The 24,650-nt window shown below is 39.4% G+C and overlaps 2 protein-coding genes and 1 long non-coding RNA gene across 3 annotated transcripts; 2 read left to right on the top strand and 1 right to left on the bottom strand.

The window, feature by feature from the left end:
* The first annotated feature begins 1,661 nt into the window (after positions 1-1,661).
* Positions 1,662-4,679, top strand: uts1 (urotensin 1). Its single transcript, XM_084377332.1, has 2 exons — positions 1,662-2,081; positions 2,650-4,679. The coding sequence occupies exons 1-2, from the start codon at positions 1,974-1,976 to the stop codon at positions 3,091-3,093; spliced, it is 552 nt and encodes a 183-aa protein (XP_084233458.1). The 5' UTR covers positions 1,662-1,973; the 3' UTR covers positions 3,094-4,679.
* Positions 4,680-7,899: 3,220 nt separating this feature from the next.
* On the top strand, positions 7,900-16,411 carry LOC311271172. The gene is made up of 6 exons (XR_014624360.1): positions 7,900-8,160; positions 8,290-8,543; positions 9,781-9,873; positions 14,102-14,355; positions 15,547-15,615; positions 16,202-16,411. It is a non-coding gene; the product is annotated as an uncharacterized lncRNA (long non-coding RNA).
* Positions 10,272-24,284, bottom strand: trim54 (tripartite motif containing 54; the record flags this gene model as incomplete). The annotated part of the gene is made up of 8 exons (XM_084376710.1): positions 10,272-10,424; positions 10,770-10,894; positions 12,624-12,646; positions 15,193-15,426; positions 15,531-15,626; positions 17,847-18,021; positions 22,645-22,823; positions 24,093-24,284. The coding sequence occupies 8 exons, from the start codon at positions 24,282-24,284 to the stop codon at positions 10,351-10,353; spliced, it is 1,098 nt and encodes a 365-aa protein (XP_084232836.1). The 3' UTR covers positions 10,272-10,350.
* Between the last annotated feature and the right edge of the window lie 366 nt (positions 24,285-24,650).

Genomic DNA, 24,650 nt, shown 5'->3' with positions numbered 1-24,650 from the left:
CTGCTGAGCTCGGCTGTCAACCAAATTAACTTCCACACAAACACTCTCGGGCTTTATCAGGGAAAAGCAAGCGGGGGAAAAAAAAAAAGTCTGACGAATTCACTGAAAATCCGCCAAATAGCCTCTTCCCCCGAGGTGTACCAGCCCCTCCCCGGAAAGCTGGAATCCAGTTTTGATTCAGCACCAAAGCTCGCTGTGTTTTCACATTTACATCGAGGTAATTAAATTAAGAGACAGGACAGAGTCTTGTTAGCTCTCTAACCTGAACATGAGGCATGATGGAGCTGACGTGTTTAATGTCATCAGACAGAGACTGAATGTGAGGCTTAGTGGCTTTTTTTAGCAGGTTTACATTTGTACAGAGTCATAAATATTTAGTTTTTCCCCTTAAAAGAAGAAATAAATCCTTTGTTAATATATTTCGACCCAATCGCCAGAATAGATGTTGGCATTGTACATTTCTGCAAACCACGAATATGTTTCTTTATGTCCAATTTTCATTTTGCATGCTTGTGTTCTGGTTTAGTTTAAGCACAAAGCCACTTGGATGGGGTTTAGGAAAAGATCATGGTTGGTCTTAGAATACCTGGTTCTGTTGCCACAAACACATCTGGAAAATGTCCAGACGTATAAATCAAAATATCCAGGGGTTTAGGTTTATAAATGTAAATGAAACTGGGTGACACTACCGGTGTAAGTATGTGGGATCACCTGTCTTCAAACTGAGCCCTGCCAACTTCAAACTAGTGAGAGAAGCACAGAGAAAACCAAAAAGACTTTGGTAGAAAATGTAATCATGTCAGACCTCATGGTTCATAATGAGAAGCTAAATGGGTTTTCAAGTGTATTTTACGTTCACCATGCTATTTTGTCTGCCACCGTGTACCAGATCTCTCAGGAAAATGAAGTCTGACTAGATTTAGTCCTTGAGGAGTCCTTGAGGATATTACTGTGGTAGTTGAGGTCTAAGGAAGTAATATCTTCCCAGTTACAGAATGTACAGATTTGGTAATGTAATATTACTTCTCCCATCTCCAACCATTCAGAGCAGAGTGTTTTTACATTTCCTGGGAGGTTAGTTGTCTGGTACAGAGTAATCTGAGGGCCACTTGTATGTGAACACTTCAGAAACTCTGGTCTATTTACCAAACTACTCATCATGTGAGTTCAGCACCGTGGACAGCTCCCAGATTCATACGCTCCAAGGTTTTAAAACAGGTTTTACATCTTATTGGTCTCATTGTTAAGCAAGTTATTTGATAAGGTGGTTTCTGGTTGGAAGTCATAACCTGCTTGCTACTTTGGCTCTGATGCAGAATGTAATCTGCAAAAGTAACTAGTAGGCAAACCTAAGTTATAAAACAAATGTAGTAGAGTAAAAAGTACAATATTTGCCTCCAAAATTCAGTGGAGTGGAAGTATAATGTAGCAGAAAAGGGAAATAATCAAGTGAAGTACAAATTCTTTAAATATTTTCTTAAGTACAGTACTTGAGTAAAAGTACTTAGTTACATTCCATCACTGGTTGAGGTAAAACATGCTTAAGTTGGACGTAAGACAGAGTAGATCTTTGTAACTGTGCAAGAGCAGATTCAGTTCAGTTTAACTCAATAAAATTCAAAATAACTTTATTAGTCCTCCAAGGGAAGTTTTCATTAACAATCACAGAAACAGCCAAAGTAGAAAGAATTAGACAATTTTATGCAACAAGAACGAGGTGGTGATAACATTTTACTGATGAAGTGCCCTTGAAACTTTCTCAAGGAATCCCCAACCTCAAGGCCCCTGCAGCCCCTCTGTGTCCTCCTCTTGCCCCCCTGCTGGGAGGTCCCTCTCCCAGACCCCTCAGAGGAAAATCAACCTGTCGACCCCCAGCTGTCCCTCAGGACCACACTGCCCTGTCGTCTCCATAGCTGTCCACTTTCCAATCCAGCTTCTCCGAGCCTTGCATTGACGTCAAAGCAGCAGGCTGGATGTATAAAACCCTCCGTCCTCTCCGGTCGACGCTCACAGGGACTTTTCAGACTCGGAGGACAGATCCCACCGGCCGAAGTTCAGCTGCAGCATCTGGACAGAATAAAGTGAGTAGCTCTGCTTCCGTTTAGTCTTTTATTATTTTATTTGGACACATTTCTGCAAGTGAGAACATGGCAGGTGGAGACAGAGCATCTTCATCTTTAAGTCCTCTAGATGCCCTCATTTTTATTCTCTTGTGCTTCTGTTGGATTCAGCTGATACAGATGACAACTTTTGACATTTTTGTGCTTTTAAGTCAAGTTTAACCTTCTTAAAAGTTCATTTTCTCGCAGGATGCCTGCGTGATCAAATAAAAGCAGTTAAACCTAAAAATGGAGGTCAACTTTAACCAAAGCTCATGTTAAATTTGCTAGAATTAGTGACGGACTACAGTGGTAAAAATCACCCTCAATAAACAGCAAATTAACTTAATTTGGGGGCTTTAAAGTCTTAACATGAAGCCGATTGACTTGTTTTTTGTTTCTTTATGCGTGACAGGGAAAAAAATAATAATTTTGCATCATATTGAAGTCCAAAAAATCCAAAAGTGCGCAACATGAGTAGTTGTTAATGAGCTTTGTTGGCCGCCGCATGTTCCTGTGGATAAACTGTGTGTACTCCGTGTGGTCGCAGGACATGAAGCCAGTCCCCCTGCTCCTGCTCCTCTCCTCGGTCCTCCTCTCATCGCACCTCCGCCCCGCCGCCGGCAGACCGCGCACCCTCCCCGGCTGGCTGGATGGCAGCGGCCGCCTCCAGACGCAGCAACTTGACGAAGTGCTCCTGAGAGCGGCCGCCGCCGGAGACAGCGCCGCCTCAGATCTACTTAGCGACAACCTCCTGAGGCTTCTCCAGAGGAGGACCCCGGACCCTCTGCGCCTGCTCCCAGCTGAGGAGGAGACCCGGGACGAGGCGGTGAGGACGGCGGCGGCGCAGCTGTTGAAGCGGAGCGAGGAGCCGCCGCTGTCCATCGACCTGACCTTCCACCTGCTGAGGAATATGATCCAGATGGCGAAGATGGAGAGCCAGAGGGAGCAGGCGCAGCTCAACCGCAAAGTGCTAGACGAGGTCGGGAAGTAAAGCTCAAATTTTTTTTTAAATTATAGAGAAATGCCTCATTAAAACAGCCCAGCCGCTGTCTATAAGTAATCAAGACCTCTGACATTAGTTGTTGTTGTGCGCCTGCCTTCTCCTCCACGCCATTTTACGCACAGATGGTGCCAAATTACGCATCACAGCATCCGCGAGTAAAATGTAACATCTTAAGTGTTAGTTAAAGACTTTGTTGGAAAATATGGAAACGGACTCCCTCACCCTCCTCACCCCCCTCACCCCCTCTCCTCTCCACACTGGACTTTTGGGATCACTGGATTTCACACTTTAACATTTGGACACATTTGATGCGGATGTGAGCAGCGATGTTCTTTGTCTTTTGTGCCGCTGATCAAATGCTTTGATGCTCGAAGTGAAAGTGAGAGATGACAAAATAAATGAATCAAAGTGGGCCAGCTGAAATATTTGAAAATGTTGCCCTCAAATTACAGTCTGATTTCTCAGATCTCAAAGTTGTTGACCTCAGTGTGAACGTTTTCATTTGACATTTTAATGACGCTCCTAATATTTACCCCCTTTCTAGGCTATTTGTTTGCCCCTGCAGAAAAACAATAAGGTGCATTATGGGTGTTTGGCTTGTAACCACCACACACCTGGAATTGTTTTATGGTTCAGACAGACATTTCTCCACATTTTCCCACTTAAAGTAGTGGCAGAAACAAACAAGGGGCAAATTTGACTCCAGTTTATGATCAACATTATAAATAAACACCAAATTATATAAAATAAAAAAAACTTAATAGACTTAATATAACTTATTTTAGGGTGATACTTAAAATTGACATGAATGGGTTAATGGTTAAAGTCAGAATACAGACATGTTAAAGTTTCTGTGTGGGGTTCTGGCACAAAAAAGGTTCAAATTATACTGATATTACTCATAACTGATCAATTTAAGGTGTCATTTGGCAACTTAAAGTGCTGAATCGAGCCATATTAGCCCACAACTGACCTTTAAAATGAAAGAAGATGACTATAGCTCTGCAGGATTTGGAAGTCAAAACTCCTCTCCGCTGATATCCAACTCTCCTCTGTCTGTTTGTTGTTTTAAATCCACTACTTAATGTCACAGGACTGATGGGATTTGTTTGGATATGTATCTGAGCTGGAAAGAAAGACAAAACACTCTTCACGTTGATTTGTTTCCCATCTTCTCGCCTTCCTTTCATCCTGTTCTGTTTCTTCAGTTCGAGCAGGAGCACTATCACCTGTACTGTATCAACTGTAGCATGCTAATCTACAAAAAACCAAGAAAAAAAAAGCTTTAATTTATTTTACTTTACTTTATTTTACCGTCTGACACTGATCACGTTGTCTTTGTTTTAGCAAAAGAAGAAAAAGCTTTTTTGCCATTTATATTTTGTAATAAAAAAGTTTGAAGTAAAAAAAATCGCTGCTTTTGATTCTGTTATTGTGCTGATTATAAATGTGTGTCGATCGATCCTAATATACAACATGATATAAGTCATCTGATGTTTTCCCATTTGTAAAAAGATCCTCCCAAAAGACGATACTGTAAAATGAAAGCACTGAAAGGCAAAAATGTACCTGTAGGGAGGATTTAAATGTAGTTTTCTGTTAGTTTGTCTGTCTGACAACACGTTTCATTAAAATTTTGTTTATATTTCATGTCCTCTGAGGATGATTCTAAATGATGATTGTGAACTTACTAACCTTCTTTATAGCATTACATTTACACTTAATCAACACTTGCACAACAAAGTATCTAAAAGAAAACACTGCTTACACTAATAAAATACTTTTATTACGATAAAATCTGATTAAATCCTCATGTTTTTTGTCGCTGTCCTAGCGCCACCATCAGGCAAAATATATTCCCAGCATACACAAAAATATTAAAGATCCCATATTATGCTAATTTCCTGTTTCATAATTTTAATTTTGTCATCTACCAGAAAATGTTTACATGTTTAATTTTATCAAACACAGTTTTTCTTATACTGCCCATTGCTGCAGCTTCTGTCTGAACGCTCCTGTCTCTTTAAAACTTCACCTCCTGCTCTGATTGGTCAGCTCTCACAAGCCTGAGCAGGCACTGCCCATCATGTTTCCTCATCAGATCTGCTGGTCTTTTTGTAACCGCGGCCGTACTGAGGGCGGTGACTGTATAGCTGTGACATCACAACGTAACAGAAGTCTTGATAGCTCATTTAAAAGAACAGTTGTGTGTATATCTCTGTGGACTGAGCACTTTGATACTTTCAAAGTATTTATACAGCACCTAGACCTTATTTATAATCAAAAAGACCTGGAAATCTCTCTTTCTGACCTTATATTGGATCTTTAAAGTGTAAACTGTCAAAACTCTTAAATTTATTGAACCGATTTAAGCTCCCAAAGGAATAAACTTTTTCAATTTTGGCCACTTGCACAACCCTCAGGTCAAGTCATACATTTTGCTGATTGATTCTTGCTCCTAACGAAACAAACCCTGTTATTTTAACATTTTGGGGCATCATCTGTAGCTATTCATAAGCTAACAGAGAGTGCAAGATAGACAGGATGACGTGTAACAAATGTCTCGGCTGGTCTTGAACCGCTGACATTGCATGTGTGATTATCTTAAACCTCCAGCCACCAGAACGCCCTAACCCTTATGATTTTAATTACTTCTGTTGACTTTCTTCTAATACTCCCCACAGGACAAACTTTATACTTACATTCAGGTATTCAGACCAATACAAAGAAGCAGTGTTTGGGAGTTTTGTTTTATGTATTCCTGGACATAAAATTGATGAATTTCGGGGTTAAATGTAATGTTTCTATCCTGTTGACTGCGTCCACTAACTTCAGGTAAAAATAATCACTTATTGTGGCTTGTTAGTTGATAATTTATTCCTTTATTTTTTTTTTTATTCTCTGATGTAGACCATCACTGAGCTTTAGAACATTGATAAAATATATAAACTGCAGTGACATATGTCTCAGTCACGTGTCTGTTGTATTTTATCGTTGCAACAGAAGCATTTTTGTAGATCCATTAAGTCTGAAGGCTCAGACATGATGGAAGTGACAGTTAACGTTAATATACTTAATGTTAATGAAACAGATAAGAGAGAAGAAACAAACACAGAAGTCAAAATGGCCCCCAGGTACTTTGTTTGGATGACTCAGTCCAAACTGTGGGTGTGTTGGTGATTTTTCTTCCTTATCTTCCTGTGTGTGTGTGTGTGTGTGTGTGTGTGTGTGTGTGTGTGTGTGTGTGTGTGTGTGTGTGTGTGTGTGTGTTGGTTCAGTTTCATCTCGCTCATCATCCGTTACACGTCATTACACATCAATCTGTACATCAAAGCAATGACAAACGTGCGTGTCGGCGTACTTTAGACTTTAAATGTTTATTTTAAAGGATAAAACGTGATGCAAAATCAAGTGCTGAAACACTTTGCGACTGAGAGTACTTTATATTTTTCCAATCTATGGACTCATAGGAGTTCAACAAAAAATAATAAATCTGTAAAATAAAAAATATACAGAAGAATATATTCATTTATATGCAAACAATACATCTCTTTAGAAATATGTACAGTAATAAATTAAAAATAGGAAATACTTATTTTATACTTTGTTTTTCTTTATATTTCAGCATTTATTTATTATTTTATGCATTCCTTGTTATATTTCATGTCCTTTTTTAAATTCTTTACTGTGAACCCCAATTTTCCTATATCCCAAGACTTTTCTTCCACCAATGAGAACCGTGCTGTAACACAGCCTGTCTAACAGCACTACAAAAAATCATGAGGGCATGACAATGTTTTCATAATTAAATAATGAATTACATTTGGATTTAATAAAATGAAAACTCAACAGTGGCTCCAGCTTATATTTGTGCTTTATTTGTAAAAGATCAAAAAAGCCATCAGCCAGCTAACCCTTATCACAAAAACTAAACATTTCTACCTAGAAACAAGCCTCAAAGCCCATAAACAGATCAGTAATACATTTCGGAGCTCAGCCTAAAAGAAGTAAATCTTTAAAAATCAATGCCAGTGTCAAAAAATAGTTGTTCGGGTGGGAGAAAAGGACAAAAGTATGGACTTTTCTTTGTAAATCAACTGTAGTTCAACTCCACCACACCCAGTCTCCTGATGACCTCCACCCACCTTCTTCATACCTCATAGTTTAGACTTCCCTCCACATAAAAAAGAAAAAATACCTCTTTGTTCAAACGCTTAAATACTTTATTAAAAACTTTCTTCGACAACAGATCTCATAAAAATACTAAAACTTCTTCTTCATGCCTAAATTTCTTAATGGTCCTGTATGTAGGATTTAGTGGCATCTAGTGGTGAGGTTGCAGATCGCAACCAACTGAATACCCCTCATCTCACACCCCATTTAGGAGAAACCAGGGTGGCCTCTGAAACCTTAACCACAGAGTCGTTTTGAGGTTGTTATTTTCTCGTCATACGTACACAACAACCCAAAATCCATCAGGCAGTCTTCAGGAAACCCTCCAGAAAAAGAAAAGCAAGTCATCTGCAGCACAGCCCACAGTAATGAGCTTTTCCTCCCACTCTTCAGTTTAACATCCAGCTCACTGGTATACTCATTCTCCTGCATTTATGCATAAGGGGGAAAAAAGGACAATTCTGCTCCTCAATATACAATTTGCTGCATAAATCCACAAAATAATTGAACTTACCCTGTTAGAAATGAGTCTCCACTGAAAGAAACCATTTCTGTCTCACTGACTTTAATCCCCACACTGTTTATTTTAATGAACATGTGAACACAAGTATAAACCTGGAGTCTTTACAGAAGCCTTGTGATAGAAATCTATATAAGGGCTTTAAATCCTGAAGACACACATGAACACAATCTTTTTACTTTCCCTCCCACAACACAGAATACAGTGTTAAATCCATTGTATGTGTTTCCTGTGAGCTTTACATAGAGGGATATATTTACACACAATACACTGAACAAAAGGAGACAAAGTGGGAGGCTAAAATCTGTCCGAGTCGGTCCTCGTGCATCTGGACTGGAAACAGAAGGATAATGCATATAAAGGTATGATTTTGATTATTTATGTTTTTCTCCCATGTTGTCTTTGTTGTTTCATGTTCGTCTTGAGCACTGTGTGGATTCCTTCTTCCGGAGGATTATGGTAAACCTCTATTTCCGTCTGAATCTCCTCAGAGCCGCAGCGAGGACCTCGAGTAATGAACAAAAGATGAAATATCATGAGATCAGTGCCATCATCCCACGTCCAAACAATCACCAGTGACTCTCCAGCTGCTCGCCCTAATGTACCCACGCCGCACCAATACAGCACGGAGGAGGATGCTGTTGTTGTTGTTGCCTTTGACTGAGTCAGCATGAAGACACTGATGCCGTCCCCTTCCTGGGTGGATGAGGGGAATCCTTTGCTCTCTGGCTGCGACTCTCTTTACGTAAGTGGTCTCGTTAGAGGCGATTTCACACTTGCCCTCTGTTCGATACACAGTGAGCTGCTGCTGACTTCAGACTGTGCACATTTCCAAATATTACAGTTAATCAGCAGAGCAACAAGAACATCTATAAACAGGCTCTGACACATTGGTATCACGTCAGTACAGTGGCTTTCTTCTGCATCTTAGACACTCTATGAAGACATTACAAGTGAAGCTACAATGCATCATGTGTTTTTGTTTAAATACAGTATGCCACATCATATGACACTGTCCACTTAATGGAACAGTTCACCCAAAAATGAAAATTCAGTCATTAAAGAGGTCATATCATGCTAATTTTCAGGTTCATAGTTTTATTTGGGGGTCCTAGTAGAATAGGTTTACATGCTTAAATTTTTAAAAAACACATCATTTTTTTCATTTGGTGCATTGCTGCAGCATCCCTATTTACACTGTGTCATGAACACTCCGTTTTAGCTACGGAGTGAGACATCTCGGCATAATCCAAGTCTCTGGAAGTTCAAGATCCCAAATTGATTCGAAAATACGTTATTTACACCCTTCTTTTGGCCAAATTCTTCACTGTAGCTGCTAAGCTAAAAGCGTGAGCGCACATCTCGAGCTATTCTTTTTCTTTCTGTTATAAAAGAAGTCCCCATCTACTTCCTACTGCACGGGGGTAAACAGATGACTGAATTTTCATGTTTGGGTGGACTGTTTCTTTAAACTTGCTTGATTCTTTTTGGCCACTTGGAGGCAGCAGAAACAAGTTGCAAATACAATATTGACATATCACCTTTTTAGTCTAACTTGTTAGAAAATAGTCAAATTGTCACAGGACAACTTTATCATTTATTTGGAGTCATGTTTGCATCGACCTGATGAATCTAGGAACACTTTTAACTCTCTATTAGCTCAGCTTTTGGAGAGGGAAATATCTGGCTTTTAGATGCTACATGCGTAACCATCCTCACCAGCTAGACACTAACTTCATCATTTGGTGATGAGCAGGGAGTGGCGTGAGCTTTTTTTTTTTACTAAAATGATGCAATGGAAGTGAACAAAACCACTAAAGTTGTCAATTGAACAGCTAAACAATGAGCTCAAAAGTTCATGTAGGTATTCAGTTATATTCAGATACTATTGTTACATGAAACAAAAGGGACCTTAAAATAAGCTTTCAGTTCAGACTTTTGAATTTACAGTAATTTATTGAAACCTCTGTCTCTGTTCAAAGATGGTCCTAACAATGTGACTGACCTCCATGACAACTGAGCAAACTACATCTGCTGATGAAGACCCTGAGATGCACTTAAAATCTCCACAAAAGGTTAGTAAGTCAGTAACCTTGAGGTGTTTTTTTGTCTGTTTTTATAAAAAAAAATGTATGTTGTTTTGACAGATCTATAATCCAGGACTCAATTGACAAATAAAATCTTCCTTTACTAGTCCCTCACACTAGATGCTAGAGACTTACACTACAAAGTCTAATATAATGTTTGTTATAAAAACAACAAGAGGAGTCGGGCTGCAGGTACATCCCAGCTGATGACTGAGCCCTGTAGGCTGAATGACTAATGTGAGGAGTCTGACACTTTCTAAACCAAAATCAAACAAACCACAAAGCCTTGGCCAAGCAACACCTTGATCAATTCATCAATAGAGGTCAACAGGGAGATTCATAACAGAAACAAACACCTTGTATCACCTTTGTTACTCTTTCAGAGAACATCAAATTATCTTCAACCTTTAAAAAGGACCAAAACTGCACTTGAGTCTTTGAAAACAACGGCCACCTGTTTTGGTCTTAATGTCTGGAGCTGAAGTCGAGTTCTGACTCTCCACCGTCGTCAGGATCTTCTTCTTCATCATCTCCCACACCTAAAGACACACACAAACATGTGTACATTAAATAAGCTTGTTTTTCCACTTAAGACACTGGTTTGACTTATTGACCTAAGAAAATATTTATTCCAACCAAAGAGAAACAACCACTTTAAGTGTTTAAATCGTCCTATTGATTGGACTATCGAAGATTAAACACCGTCCCACTTGAAATTAATTAAGATCAGGCCGGATTGGGTCAGTGTCTGCCAACTGAGGTGGTTACATGAGGCATATTTATTATTATCATGATTATTATTGGACTATTAGGGTCCATCTTTGTTATTCTGTCACCAACATGATAAAACTTTACTCCTGTGTTGGACGACTGACTGTACATACCAGAGCAGAAGTCGATGTTCATCAGCATGACGGCGACGTCGTCTGTGTTGATGACGAAGTGGCTCATACTCTCATAACCGAGCTCTGGACGCTCCGTGTTAGAGGCCCTGGCTGCTGCTGCCATTCTGTCAACAAACACGTAAACACAGATTTCAAAATAAGACATGTTTAAGTCAAGCTGCCACAGTGTTAAAGTTTGAAGCCAGTCAGAGTTTGACTCATACAAAGCACATCAACAAGTCATGGCGGTTGTAAACATATCACACTTTACTCTCTGGATTCAGATCTCAGTTACACTGATATTAATTTATCAACAGAACAAACTGATGTATAAAATAATTCTTCAGCCTGTTGTGTTTAAATGCGATGACTCTAAATCATCTATCGGAGGACACAAGCTGGTATTCTCTGTAACTTGACTGCAATCTGCAGCGTGTGTCGTATGGATACATTCATTAATAAATACTTAATGAGGCAAACATCCATTTCAAAGGTTATTGATGTTGATTTCAAATAAAAAGGTCAATACCGGCTCGATCCATCAGCAAACCAAACACACACACTCGGCGATCTCTGTGTCATCCCCATGTGGCCGGCCAGTGACGTCAGCACTCGGAGCAGATTTGTTTGGTTTATTGGATCATCTGCTACATAATGTATACGAAGTGACTAAACGTCTGACACAGAGCTGAGGACTGTGAGCAACACACAGACACACACAATGCTGCACTTATTTCAATCGAATGATCAGTATGTTTAAATCTTCTTATTGACCATACTTCTCATCACAATGATTTGATTAGTTCATGTGACAGGTGTCGTTCATGTTAGCTCCTGCAAACCCTGTAATTCAGGGCGATGATGCATCCTCGAGGCTTTTTGAGTTATTTCTTCATGAAGTATTTTCAGCCAGGATTAAAGCAGCACGTTGCTTCTACTTCAACGGAGAAGTTAAAAGGTTAAAAAGTTGAAATGACCATAGACTTGTGTGGTGATCTGCAGGGAGGGCTTCTCTGCCACCTGCAGCTTGTGTGTGTCTGCTGATCTCTGAAGAGTAAATATGTAAAAACACAATTACAGACAGCAGTGACACGTTTTCTAATAGACTATCAGTGTGTATTGTCTCTGCACCGTCTAAACCCAGTTGGTTAACATGGGCACCGAAAGGAAGCAGGCAGAGCTGCGGTGCTCTCGCTGCGCTTCGTCTTCATTGGTGCGATGCCAAAGTGCTGGTGATGTGTTTCTTTACGTTTCAATTTTGTGTTGTGACAACTGTGCTTATGGTCTGGTTAGGTTGAGGCTCAAAAACCACGTGGTTAGGGTTAGGAAAAGATCCTAATATGGCTTAAAATACCTGGTTTTGTTGCCACAAAGACGGCTGGATAATGTTCCGACAGTAGCAAGTCAGTTTCGTTGTTTGAGACTGGCAGCAAACATTGCTCTCTCACTTGGCAACTTTCAGCTGGCAATGGCATACATGTAATCTGATCATAATGTGACACATATTGTAGAATTGTTGACAAACTTTACGTAACTGTGGTTTGCAGAAGCGTACACTGCCAACATTTTATTTGGGCGACTGAGCTGCCAAATGTAGTAACATCTTCTGTGTAAAAATGCAGTGTATTTAAGATTGCTGTAGGGTAATGATGACGGCAAACGTGTACATTAAACTGTCAAATAAATGTAATGGAGTAAAACGTACAACATTTCCCTCTGACATGTGGTGGAGTAGAAGCATTAAGTATAATAACACTCAAGTTAAGGACCTCAGCATTCAGTTTATTAATGGTTAAAGCTTGACTGCAGTCACCACATGCAGAATCAGAGCTTCACCACAAACACTCGTCTTACTTTTCCAGAATGACGTTGGCGCTCTGACAGCGAAGAAGACAGACAGACAGAAAGAGACAGCATTAATCACATTGTGCTTCAGTTGTCTGTGCCAACCACATCTGTCAGAAGTGTTTGTCAGACACGTCAGCGTGTAAAATAAAAACATGATTTTAAGAAATACTGCCAGCTGCCAGATTGGCCTCACGATGTTTACTGCCTGCTGCCACCAACTCTATCTTCTTTAACACCTGCTGTGGCTGAACATAAAACAGTGACACCTGAGGCTCACACTTCCTCACAGGAGACAGAGTGACGCAGAGACGTTGCATCAGCAGTTAAGGAAGCTGGATTTAGTAACAACCTGCCAGTCTCTTCAGGGACGACCGTCCGTCTGTCTGCTGTCAAGTGTAACTAACTTTTTAACTTTGGTCACGTTTGATCGACCCTCAAATGACGTCAAATGCTCAAATCCTTGGATTTACAGGTCACAGGGTTCATTGACTCAACGTTCCTTCTTAACCTTGGTGTTGGACACGATCTTAATGTTTGTACTACGCTGAAAGCTGTGATGAATTCATGGCGAAACACTCTCAAATCCATGTGGTTAAGATTAAAATAGTTGTATTATGTGACTGTGGTTCACATTTAAGGTAAGTCTGGTGTAGCAGATGTAAAAAAACAAATAATTCCATTCATAAAAACCAAGTGACAGAAACAAAACAAACAAACACACAAAAATGGTTTGTAGAGTGCCGTATGATTCCCTAATTGGATGTTAGGTGAGGCATAATGTGGGCAGATACGGTTCGAAAGAGTTGGAAAGTTCGAAGATGCTTTGTACAAAACTTTGAGTGAATTCTGATTCCTCAAAGTTAATCAATTCCAACCGCAGTGATGTAACACCGGTGTTTGTTTTCATCATGACACCATGATGCCACTCTGTCTGTCTGATTATGTCGGAATTAATCTGAAAGACTGAAATGTGCTCCAGGACGTGTAATGTAATGTGATGTGAAATGCACAATCTGCACATCCCCTTTAAACAGACCTGAGATTACGTTTAAAGGGTTTAACAGTTTTACAATTAAAGTGTGTTTACAGGTCTTGTGGCGTACTACTGCATATGTGAAGAAAGAAGGGAGAAGGGAAATGCTAGACCTGTGGACTGCTTTTTCAGTGTATCACCAGAAGACTTCTTGTTTATTAATAGTAGAAAAGCCTCGAAAACAGCTACATGGGAAAGCTAATCAATATTCTAATTAGGCTTATATGTTTCAGTTAAACGCTTCAATTAAAAATGAGTTTTTGTTGTAAACATGAGTTTAGAAGTCAGTGGATTTAATGTAATCAATCCCATTAAAACAGGTGTTTGTTCATGTATGTGCATGTGATCAATTGGGTGATCAATACAGAGCACTGCAGAGACCGGCCTGCTCTTCATTATCTCTGCAGCTATATGAATTAATCATGTGTTTGTTATGTGTGGGGGTCTGAAGGTATGCAGGACCAGAGATCCAGCTCTCCTCAGGGAGGACTGTGGCAACACAGAGCCCGACACGGAGCCACCCCGCTGGGCTTACTGCTCCTGTTTCCATCCTCAGCCTGCAGCCGTGCAAATAAAGCTCTTCATCATCAGTGGCAGCAGCAGATATAACCTGGGGAATACTGAGAATGGATCAACCTGTCGAATGAAACCCGCAGCTGGGAAAATATCGACAGGTGGAAGGAAACTTTAAATGAAGTTGAGGAGGTGAGAACAAACTACTGCTGGAGGATAAAATGTTATTGATCATACGGTTAAAATGGGAAACGTGACATTTATATATTTTAGACACCGGTAAACTAAAAGGAAACGAAGCACCTAAAAAATTGATTAATGAAACTAAATTAAAAGTTTAAACTAAACTATAATGATATCGCCCGGTTGGAAAATAAATTAAAATAAAGTTCCTCCCCTCTGTCTGAAATCTGATGAGGTGTATGATCTGCTGCCTTTTACTGTTCTGTTTTTCCGTTGCATTCGTGACGACGAACGATACATGAAAGGCAAACTCATCTCCTAGCAATGTGAAAAAGTCGAATGCTTATTTTTAGTGGGTTTACCTGCGTTTCAAAAACCCACATTTATCCATATACACTTTAATTTTGGTCTTAAAGTGGTATTATTGTCATTTTGCTGTACAAGGTTGCACAATAGAGCGCAGACCTCCACCAAGGCCCAGCAGAGATAGATACCATTTAACGAAAATGTCGAAAAATGCCCTTTCTTGTGTTGAAAAAACTACCCTACCCTATCTACCCTGGGCTGAGACCAATCCTACAACAAGTTTCGTTCAGTAGTTTTTGTGTAATCCTCCTGACAAACCAACCACCAAACATACAGACACAGAGGTAATTTAAGATAAAGCATCTAAAAGCTTTTGGATTCAACCTTTAAAATACTGACCATGCCCAGGTAAATCCTTGTGTCACCCACTTGGAGATTTTTCTGTTTTTGGAACAGCCACTTAAACCCCAACAAAAGACATTGTCTGTCCAATCACGTAACTCCACCTGCAGGAGCGGGCTGATCTAAACCGTCACCCACCTGTATGAACAAAGGCATTTGTGGCTCCTCCATTGACTGAATGGCCGACTCCACCAGCGTCACCGCAGCCTCCAGGTCGTCATTTTGCCGACGAATGAGAGATCGAAGGCGCTTGAGTTTATCGTCCTGCTGCTTGGTGATCAGGCCCACCAGCTCCTGCTTCCGCTCCTCCAAGATGGCCACCAGGCTGTTGAAACGGCTGGCCAGCTGTTCTCTCTGCCGCTGACCGTTCTCCTGAAGTCAGAGAGAGAGTTACAGTACTCATCTAGCATTGAAATACAAATTCAAATACAAAAATGTGGTCGGTTACTGTGCCATTAAATGTCTGTGTGTCTAACCTCTGTGTTGCGGCAGATTTGTTCCATCTGGGAGATGACTGCCTGGATGTGGTCGTTACTGGCAACCAGCATGGCGATGCCGTCGGTCAGCTCCGTCTGCAAACAATCACAACATCACCGACATTAATTTAGACAACAAAATTCCTTTTGAAAATGATTTAACTTAATTACACTTAGAAGGGTTAATATTCTTTAAACATCTATGAAACTGAAAGATTGTTTTGACTTTCCACTAATCTGAATTTAAAAAGCGCAGAGCAGCAATGATTATTTGCTTCTTAAATGAAAGGATTTGCTGTTTTTCTCTGTCATTCTCTGGGTTTCGGACTGTTTCGGACACTCCCTGCAGCAGTCCTGCTTGACCAAAGTCTTCTTTGATTGATCAGAATTCTTGTCTATCAATATACATGTATCTGTGCAGAACCAGATTAACAATTTCTGGTAATAAAAAGACACATTTAGTGGATTGTGCAGTGTCTGAGGAGGAATGCACTCGTCAGTAAGCCCGTCACCATCCTAAAGCCCAACAAAATGAGTCACCAGCATGCATCTGCTTAGAGTATCATGACATCATGCACATTTTGTACAGTTTTAGTGTCATTTAAGGTTTTATTAGTGTAACAAATGTTCTCACCTCTGTGCAAATTAAATCACCGACATCTGTTTCTCAGATTAACCTTTGCATGAAGATGGAGGATCAACAACTTTCGTCCACCTCATCTAAATTTCAGATGAGTGAATCAGAGACAGAGTGAGAGATGCAGAGGCCGGCGCTGAAATGTCAACAAAGCCAACTGCTCAATAACGTGCCGGACGCTGCTGCCGCCACCATCTGCATGACAACACGGCTGCGCTTTGTCTTTGTGTGACTTTGTGCGACTTTGTGCGTCCGCAGCGTGTGAACGAATGAGTTAATAAACTTTTTTCATGTGATGCTTCTGATGTATTGGCTTGATTCTGCATTAAAGCTGGTATCACCTCAGCTGACCTTTAGATAACCAGGTGCAATGGTGGAAAGTAACTAAGTACATTTACTCAGGTACAATTCTGAGATACTTGTTCTTTGAGTTTTTCTTTGCTATGCTTCTTTATAATTCCACATCACTACATTTCTGAGAGAAATATTGTTCTTTGTACTGAACTACATACATTAGACACCTGTAGTTACTCTTTAGTTTAAAGATGAAGTATCAAAATACATATAAAGTGCAACGCATCAAACAAAATGAATAGAATGAGCTCTACTGCATTAAATAATGTAACAAAGACAGAGCCCATTATGACTGCATAGTGAGTACTTATACTTTAAGTACATTTCCTGAATAATACTTACATATTTTTAGTCAAGTAAGGTTTTGAATGCAGGAGTATTTTTTAAATCGTGGAAGGTGTAGTACGGAAGCCCTCAACAGTCATGGGTCAGATATATTATTTCCTCTGTTGATAACGAGTTACTTATTTTTATCATCATCACCTAATAACAAATGTTGTCCTGAGATAACTAGATAATTAATTACGAGTGGATCATTATCATGTATCATGTATGCATGCTGGCATGGCACTGCTGACAAGAGGCAAAATAGCCCCAAATGTCTCCCCTTCGGGAAAAGATCTTCATACGTCTTCCACCACTGACCGATGTGTGTGCAGGTCCTGATTTCAGTCGTTGAATACAGTTTTTACCTGTATACTCTGTCTTTGCACTGGGTGGTGGGTCATTCTGTATCTAGGCTTGTGTTCGTGTTTTGCTGTGTTTTGAAAAGAGATACCAAGATCCAAACAGAAAAGGAACAAGAAAGGCTTAAAAATAGAAACAGAAAGAAATGTGTTAGCTGAAGGATAAAGGCCATTGTCTTTTAGAAGAAGTCAACACCCACATGCACTTTTTGGAGAAATGTTAGAGTTTAAACTATTGGATCCACCCTCTGATGGTCTTTTGACCTTTAAACAAGCTTAAGCCTGCGTTGGAAAATAAGACTTGCCGGCTAAACTTCACTCTCTTACCACACAGTAGTATAAGGTACACTTCCTGAATCTTTTGGTTTTGTTTGGTTTCTTTGCTAGACAGTGAAGTGTAAAGAATTGGATTTGAGTGGAGTGATGTTAAAGTGATATTTCACAGCTGGAAAGATGGTCTTTTCATAAAACTGGGCGATCTATGCAGCAGAAAAACACAAATATTATTAAAATTGGTGCTTAAAAAAACATGAAAAAGGGCTGTGGTATTCCCATTTGCTCAAAAAATAGAAAACCTGCAACAACCACAATGCACTGCACCACATCGGACCAATAAACACTCCCGCAGTGATTCTTTACCTTCTGTCTCATGTAGACGCTGCTGAGCGGTGCCACCTCACAGTCTTTGTGTTTGCCGAACACTTTGCACATGGAGCAGGTCGGCGTCTGACAGGACAGGCAGTAGATGTTGATCTTCTCCTCATCATGGTCTTCACACATCAGCTGCTGCTGCTCTGGCTTCATGTCCACCAACCTGAAATAGAGTATAAATGTATAATGTGCAAACTGGTTGTCAAAGACCTAAATGTAAGTATTCTCAACTTCGAAAGATTATCCTCGCAAAACCTATTTCTTCAACATTTCTCCAGTCACAAACACAGGAGAGAAAACAATAAGGATCAGACTTAGAAAATAGCTCACCAGAAAAGGAAAAAAAAAACTCACTTGCCCCTCAGGGGAAGAGAAACCACCTGTCTTCTAATTCAGATTCAAATTATGCTAAATTCTGATTGGTGCCTAAAAGTAGGTGACATCACCTTTTTACAACGGAGCCCCGCCCACCTCAAACCAGTGAGAAGAGGTCAGAGAAAAGCAGAATTACAGAAATCTGTCAACGGTTCAGACTTTATAGTTCATGTAGGATCCCATCACTCGTAGTAAGAAGCTGATAAAGAAATAAAATACTTATATCATCGTAAACAAACACCAGAGTACAAACTGTGTGATTCCAACGTTTGTTTTGAAATCCTGACTTTAATCCAAATGTCAAAGTTCAGTAAATACCATGTGCAGACATGTAGCACCTACAAAGTTCAAGTGAGGAAGACAAACTCATGTTTTTAAATTGTTAGAAAAAGAAAAAAGATTGTTTTCACACATCCACTTTTTTACCTGAAAATCCAGAGGGAGAATATTGATTTTCTTGCATAAATAACACAACAGTCTTCTGTGCTACTAGCCATCATTATAATGCACTAATAAATATGCTTCAAATGCCCTTAAAACTTGGCCAATTTTTAATGTGATTTATGTGCATTCGTGGCATCTCGTCCAAAAGACTTGGCACCAGCGTCTGTATTGTTAAACCAGCTCAGTTTACTTCTGTCATTACCGACGTATGTTGACGTCAGTGGATGACGGAAGAATCACGTCAAAAGTTTGGCTGAGATGACGGTTGTTTTCTTACTCACATGAACTCAGTCAGCTAATTTTCACCCAAAGGACATAATGAATGTATATTTTCTCTGTGGTTTTACGCCATTTTCCATCCAGATCTGTCACTGCATCATTTAGTCTACAAAATGTCAAAAAAAATGTGAAAAATGCTCTTTGCTGTTTCCCAGATTCTTGAAATTGCTTCTCCCCCAAAACTCTTCATTTAATGTCATAAATGACAAAGAAAAGCATCAAATCCTCATGTTTAAGAAGCTGGAACCAGCAAATATTTGACATTTTTGCTTGAAATATGACTGAAATTATTAGTTGATTCTCAAAATAGTTCGATTAGACAGTAGACTATGGAGCATCCTGAAAATCAAAGCCTATTGAACGGAAGCAAACATTTATGCAATAAAGGGACCTTTGTCCTCTGACGTAGGTGTCTCTGACAGAAATGATTTTTTAAGCAATGAGAACATTTTTTCCACACATGAAAAAATGATCAGACACTACAAGTTACAAAACAAACAATCACATTTATTTTAGCCCACGCGGATAATGAGGGGAGTCCTGTCCTGCTGTCTCCTTACCAGTGACTCACTGAGCGTCTATTTTGGAGTGAAAGTGACAAATCTACACCGAGGACGACTTAAATATCACCGTGCAGTTGTAGTAGGTGTGTAGGATTATAAAACAGATGAACTGAAGAGGCTTCTACTTGGAACATTTTACTTTTTGTACTAGTTTTTTAAGCAGCAGTAGACTTTGTACAACAAAATGTATTTTAAAGCATCAGTTAGGTGATTGATGATGAGCAAATAAACAAAGCTAGGACCAAATTCAAGCGTTACGTATCATTTGCCTGAAGTTATTAATCATGAAAAAGGTTCACAAAGCTGGTAAAACTGCAGCCAGCCTGAATCTCTGCGGCTGCCTGCAGGCACAACTCAGCAAACATATAAATTAATAAATAAATTCACAGAGGGTACGCTACGTTCCAGCCAAGAGGTATCGTGAATTATAAGTTCTTATTAATTATTATAAGAGTTGAACATCTGAGATGAGATGGATGTTATATTACATTAAATAATTTTTTTGTTATGGAAAAGGTCACAGCTACAATACAGCTGAAAATGGACACTATTTAGATGAATGGTCACCATGGTAACAGCCATGTCAAACATAAAGTAGTAAAATATAGAAAATTAGGGAAGCCCTAAAGGGCCATGCATTCATACATTTTATTTCCTCCGTTTTCCCGTGATAACGAGTTAATTTCATTTGTTTTCTCGAGATCTCGAGTTATTATCTCGAAATAACAACTGCCGTTTTCCCGAGATAACGGGATAATTTTCTCGAGATCTTGAGAAAACAAAACGATAGTGTAGTATATATATATTAAATCATTGCAGGAAACATCATTCAGCGTAGCAATGTCAGAGGAGCAGGAGCATATCGATCACTGCGTCACATATCTTTTCAATCAAGGCCTGACACAGGCTGAAATAGCATTATGCCTTGCTATTACAGATAATATACACATTAGTGTGCGTAATCTAAAAAGACAGTTAGCAAGGCTTCTACTATATCGGCGGCGCAATCTAAGTGAGCCTGATGTCGTTATTAACTACATAGCTGACCAGCTATGTAGTTAATGACGAGATCTCGAATTAATTATATTGTTATCTTGGGAAAACAAAGTTTAGTTATCTCGAGATCTCAAGAAAATTATCTTGTTATCTTGGGAAAACGGTTGTTATTTTGAGATAATAACTCGAGATCTCGAGAAAACAAATGAAATTAACTTGTTATCACGGGAAAACGGAGGAAAAAAATGTATGAATGCATGGCCCTCTAGGGCTTCCGTACAAAACGATAGTGTAGTATATTAAATCATTGCAGGAAACATCATTCAGTGTAGCAATGTCAGAGGAGCAGGAGCATATCGATCACCGCGTCACATATCTTTTCAATCAAGGCCTGACACAGGCTGAAATAGCATTATGCCTTGCTATTACAGATAATATACACATTAGTGTGCGTAATCTAAAAAGAGGTTAGCAAGGCTTCAGCTATATCGGCGGCGCAATCTAAGTGAGCCTGATGTCGTTATTAACTACATAGCTGACCAGCTACGAGGTCCCGGGCATCTCCATAATCTCAGGCCTATCATCGGGAAAACGGAGGAAATAAAATGTATGAATGCATGGCCCTTTAGGGCTTCTGTAGAAAATCACTATGTCCCATTTGCTTTTTTTGATGTATTTGTTAACGTTGTTTGTTGTTGTTATTTACTGAATTATTGTGTGTTATTTTGTTGTTGTTGGGTTTTTTTGGGGGGTCTTTATTTTTGCTTAACATATCTTACAAACTTTGATATTTTATATTCCATCTTTAGTATGTTTTCAGTGCATGCACATTATGTTTATGACTTGTAGTCAACAGCCAGTGCATCAACATAAAAAAAATGGTTGTAACTGATGTTCGATTTGATCTCTTGATCTGTTGACAGCAACGACATTTTTTGCTTAAGTTGCAATAACGTGCTTAAATGAGGAACATCTGCCTTGATTCACTGATCATCCCATAACCAGGGTTGCAACAATAAACTGCTTTCAAAGCATAAGTACAGGCTCCTGATGTGCTGGTCGGCACCTTGCATGGCAGCCACCGCCATCAGTGTATGAATGTGTGAATTACTATAAGTCGCTTTGGACAAAAGCACCATGGGATGAAAACCCACGGTTATTTGTTTATCTATGGTATTGAATTCTATTGTGCTGGTGTTATTGAAAATATTTAATCTGTTTTAATTCCTTCAAGGATAGTAATAACTGATACCAAATAATACTCAGAATTGTGAATTACCATAGACATTATGAAACTGTGATATTTTGTGACCATGAAATCTCATAAAGTTGTAACCCTGCTCATGATCATTTGTTTGCTGTTCTGTTTTTATTCCCTAAAAATTGCTTTTTACCTATCACGTGTAAAATGATTATAGATACAAATATTTTTTAATGCTGAGAATTTGTTTTAGTTTAGTTTGTTGTCAAAACTGTCAAACTGAATAAAAATGAGCGTTATAAAACTTTTAAAATAATGTTTAAAAACTGTTTTAATTTGAAAGGAAACAACCATGAATTAAAAAAACTCTCCGTAAATTACTCATTCATGCCATTTTCTTTCTCTTAGACTACCATATAAATCTTTTAAGCAGGTATCAGTTTGTCACCACTCTTTATAAAGAAATGACTCCTGTAAGTTGTTTTTATCAGCCTTACAATGTTAAGCTATTGTCTGCTGCCAGCTGCATTATTTTGGAGAAAGGCTGCACTCAGAAGTCTGTAGACAGTAATGGAAGACAATACTGCTCTCTGGTGGTGGTCCCTCATATTACAACAACATGCAGTCTGACGTCAGAGTCTATATAAAGACTTTTTCTTGTTAACCCTGTTTAAAGATGTGACATGAATACTGACGACAGGTGGGAAGAGGAACAACATACGTTTTTTTTATAATAATTTAGAGTATAATGCAGTATAAGTTTTAGAAACACTTAATATCTATATCTCACAACTACATTATAGTGTTTTATAAACCATTCATTAAATGTTTGTATAGTGCTTATAAATGATAAATAGGGGAGGTTAAAGTAAGGTGTTGCCTGTTTTTCTTTATAATGATTTCAGCAGTTTACCTCACTCCCACTCACCTGGACGACTCCTGCTGTCTGTACAGGTCGATGATGTTCTCCACCAGCAGGTTCCTCGGCAGCCCGTAGACTCCGTGGCGGTCCAGCACGACCTCATGACGGCAGGACGGACAGCGAAACCGACTGCCACTGATGGCCACGCTGGAGGAGCCGCGGGACTGCCACAGAGGGTTAGCTGACTGGATGCAGAGAAGGTGCAATAAGTATTTTAAAAAACAAAATAAAAGTGGATCTATTCAGGTTTGGGAGCTTATGAGTACACAGAAAATCAATGTTCTCTCTGGTGGTCTCATTTTGTTATGTTGCTGCTCATATTGAGAGGCATCAGTGTTAAACTGAGATCATTTCCAGTTACCAGTTCCTTGTAGTACATTTAATATCAGCTACTTTAAGGCTTTTAATCAAGTACTACTCATATGGGCACATTTAAATTTAACCACAGTAATATTTCAGTGTGATATCTTTCATTTTACTCAAACATGACATCTGGATACTTTTTACAACACTGCACAGTTGCTGATGGCTGACACTAATCCCAGCGTTAGGTGACATTTTGTGACACGAGATTCCTTCTTTCTGATGGCTGTGACATCTGAACATGTCATGAAAATGCTGCCTTACTACAAATTCATGCAGCTTCATTTGCTTCTGGCAACAAAACTAACATTTAATCATCTTACTGACAAACTGACACTAAATATATGAATATTTATGGTCCCAGGAGGGGAATCTGTTTTCACAGTCTGCTTATATTCATGTCTTACAAGAAAAAACCTGCAGATACCGAAAACTAATATCTATATATATGTGTATTTGGAGCTAGAGTCTGACCGATACTGGATTTTTCGTTATTGATATTGGGGAGTGAAGAAATTCTGATATCGATATATATCGGCCGATAATCTTATAACCACAGAATATATACATAAACACACATTTTTTGCAATCATTCCTCAAATGTGGTTATCAGACGCTTGGGTCAAAGATACAGACATAATAGAGGAAGGATATTTCAGAGTTTAACACTAAACTTTATTGTCCAAAATGACCTAAGCTCACCCACACGATGAAATTTAGTAAGTATACATTACCCCAAATATGTTTTTCTGCATTATGTTCCGTTTCATACTAGCACACATCAGGCAAAATATACGCTGATACCAATATATCTGTGATAGGCCAGTATCAGCTGATAATATCAACCAACCATTATATCGATGAGACTCTATCTGGAACACACTGAGCTCCTGGATGGATGGCAGGAATATGGGGCCACAGAGTAGCAGTGAGAAACATTTTATATTTTTTTGCCGTTTTTTTTACTGTACTGTAATTTGAGTTATTCCTTTCATGTTAAATGAATTGAAACACCACCTCAGTTTGAAATATTGATAACTGCTTCAAGTTTTCTGGCATGAAAACTGTCAAATTAACAGACACAATCTCACCTGGAAGATGTCGCTGGCACACTTGCGGCAGACGTTGTGCTGGCAGGGCAGGATGACCACGGGTTTGGAGAACGTCTCCAGGCAGACGGGGCAGATCAGCTGCTTCTCCAGGTTCTCCATGGTGGCTCCTCGGCCAGCACCGGGCCCAGAACTGCCTGCTGATGGAGGCTTGAAGCTGAGGGCAAAGTTCATCACCTCCAAGGGCGGAAAAGTATGAAGACAGACGAGGATAACAAGCAGAGAAACACAAAGCGGGAGGTTTTTCTAGCTATTTCTTTTTGAATTCAATATCCATACACGTCTGTTTATCTGTCTTGACTTTGTCTAACATTCTACCCTCAAAAAAATGTCATCGCTGCTCATTTTTACTCGTATTTTCTCTCCGTCTTCTGTTCTAGAACGTACAAAGTCTCTTCCCCCAGCTGTCCATCCCTTCACCCCTGTGCCAGCTTGTCTAACCCCATGTAAGACCCTCCCATGCCCCTGTCTCAGTCCCACAGCAGCTAGATTGTTGACCGTTGATATTTTTAGCTCCTCATTTTGTTCTGGCTTGGGTTA

Source organism: Pagrus pagrus, assembly GCF_965226575.1.
Source record: "Pagrus pagrus genome assembly, chromosome: 16".
NCBI classification, from domain to species: domain Eukaryota; kingdom Metazoa; phylum Chordata; class Actinopteri; order Spariformes; family Sparidae; genus Pagrus; species Pagrus pagrus.
This window is presented reverse-complemented; position numbering and strand designations above follow the sequence as displayed.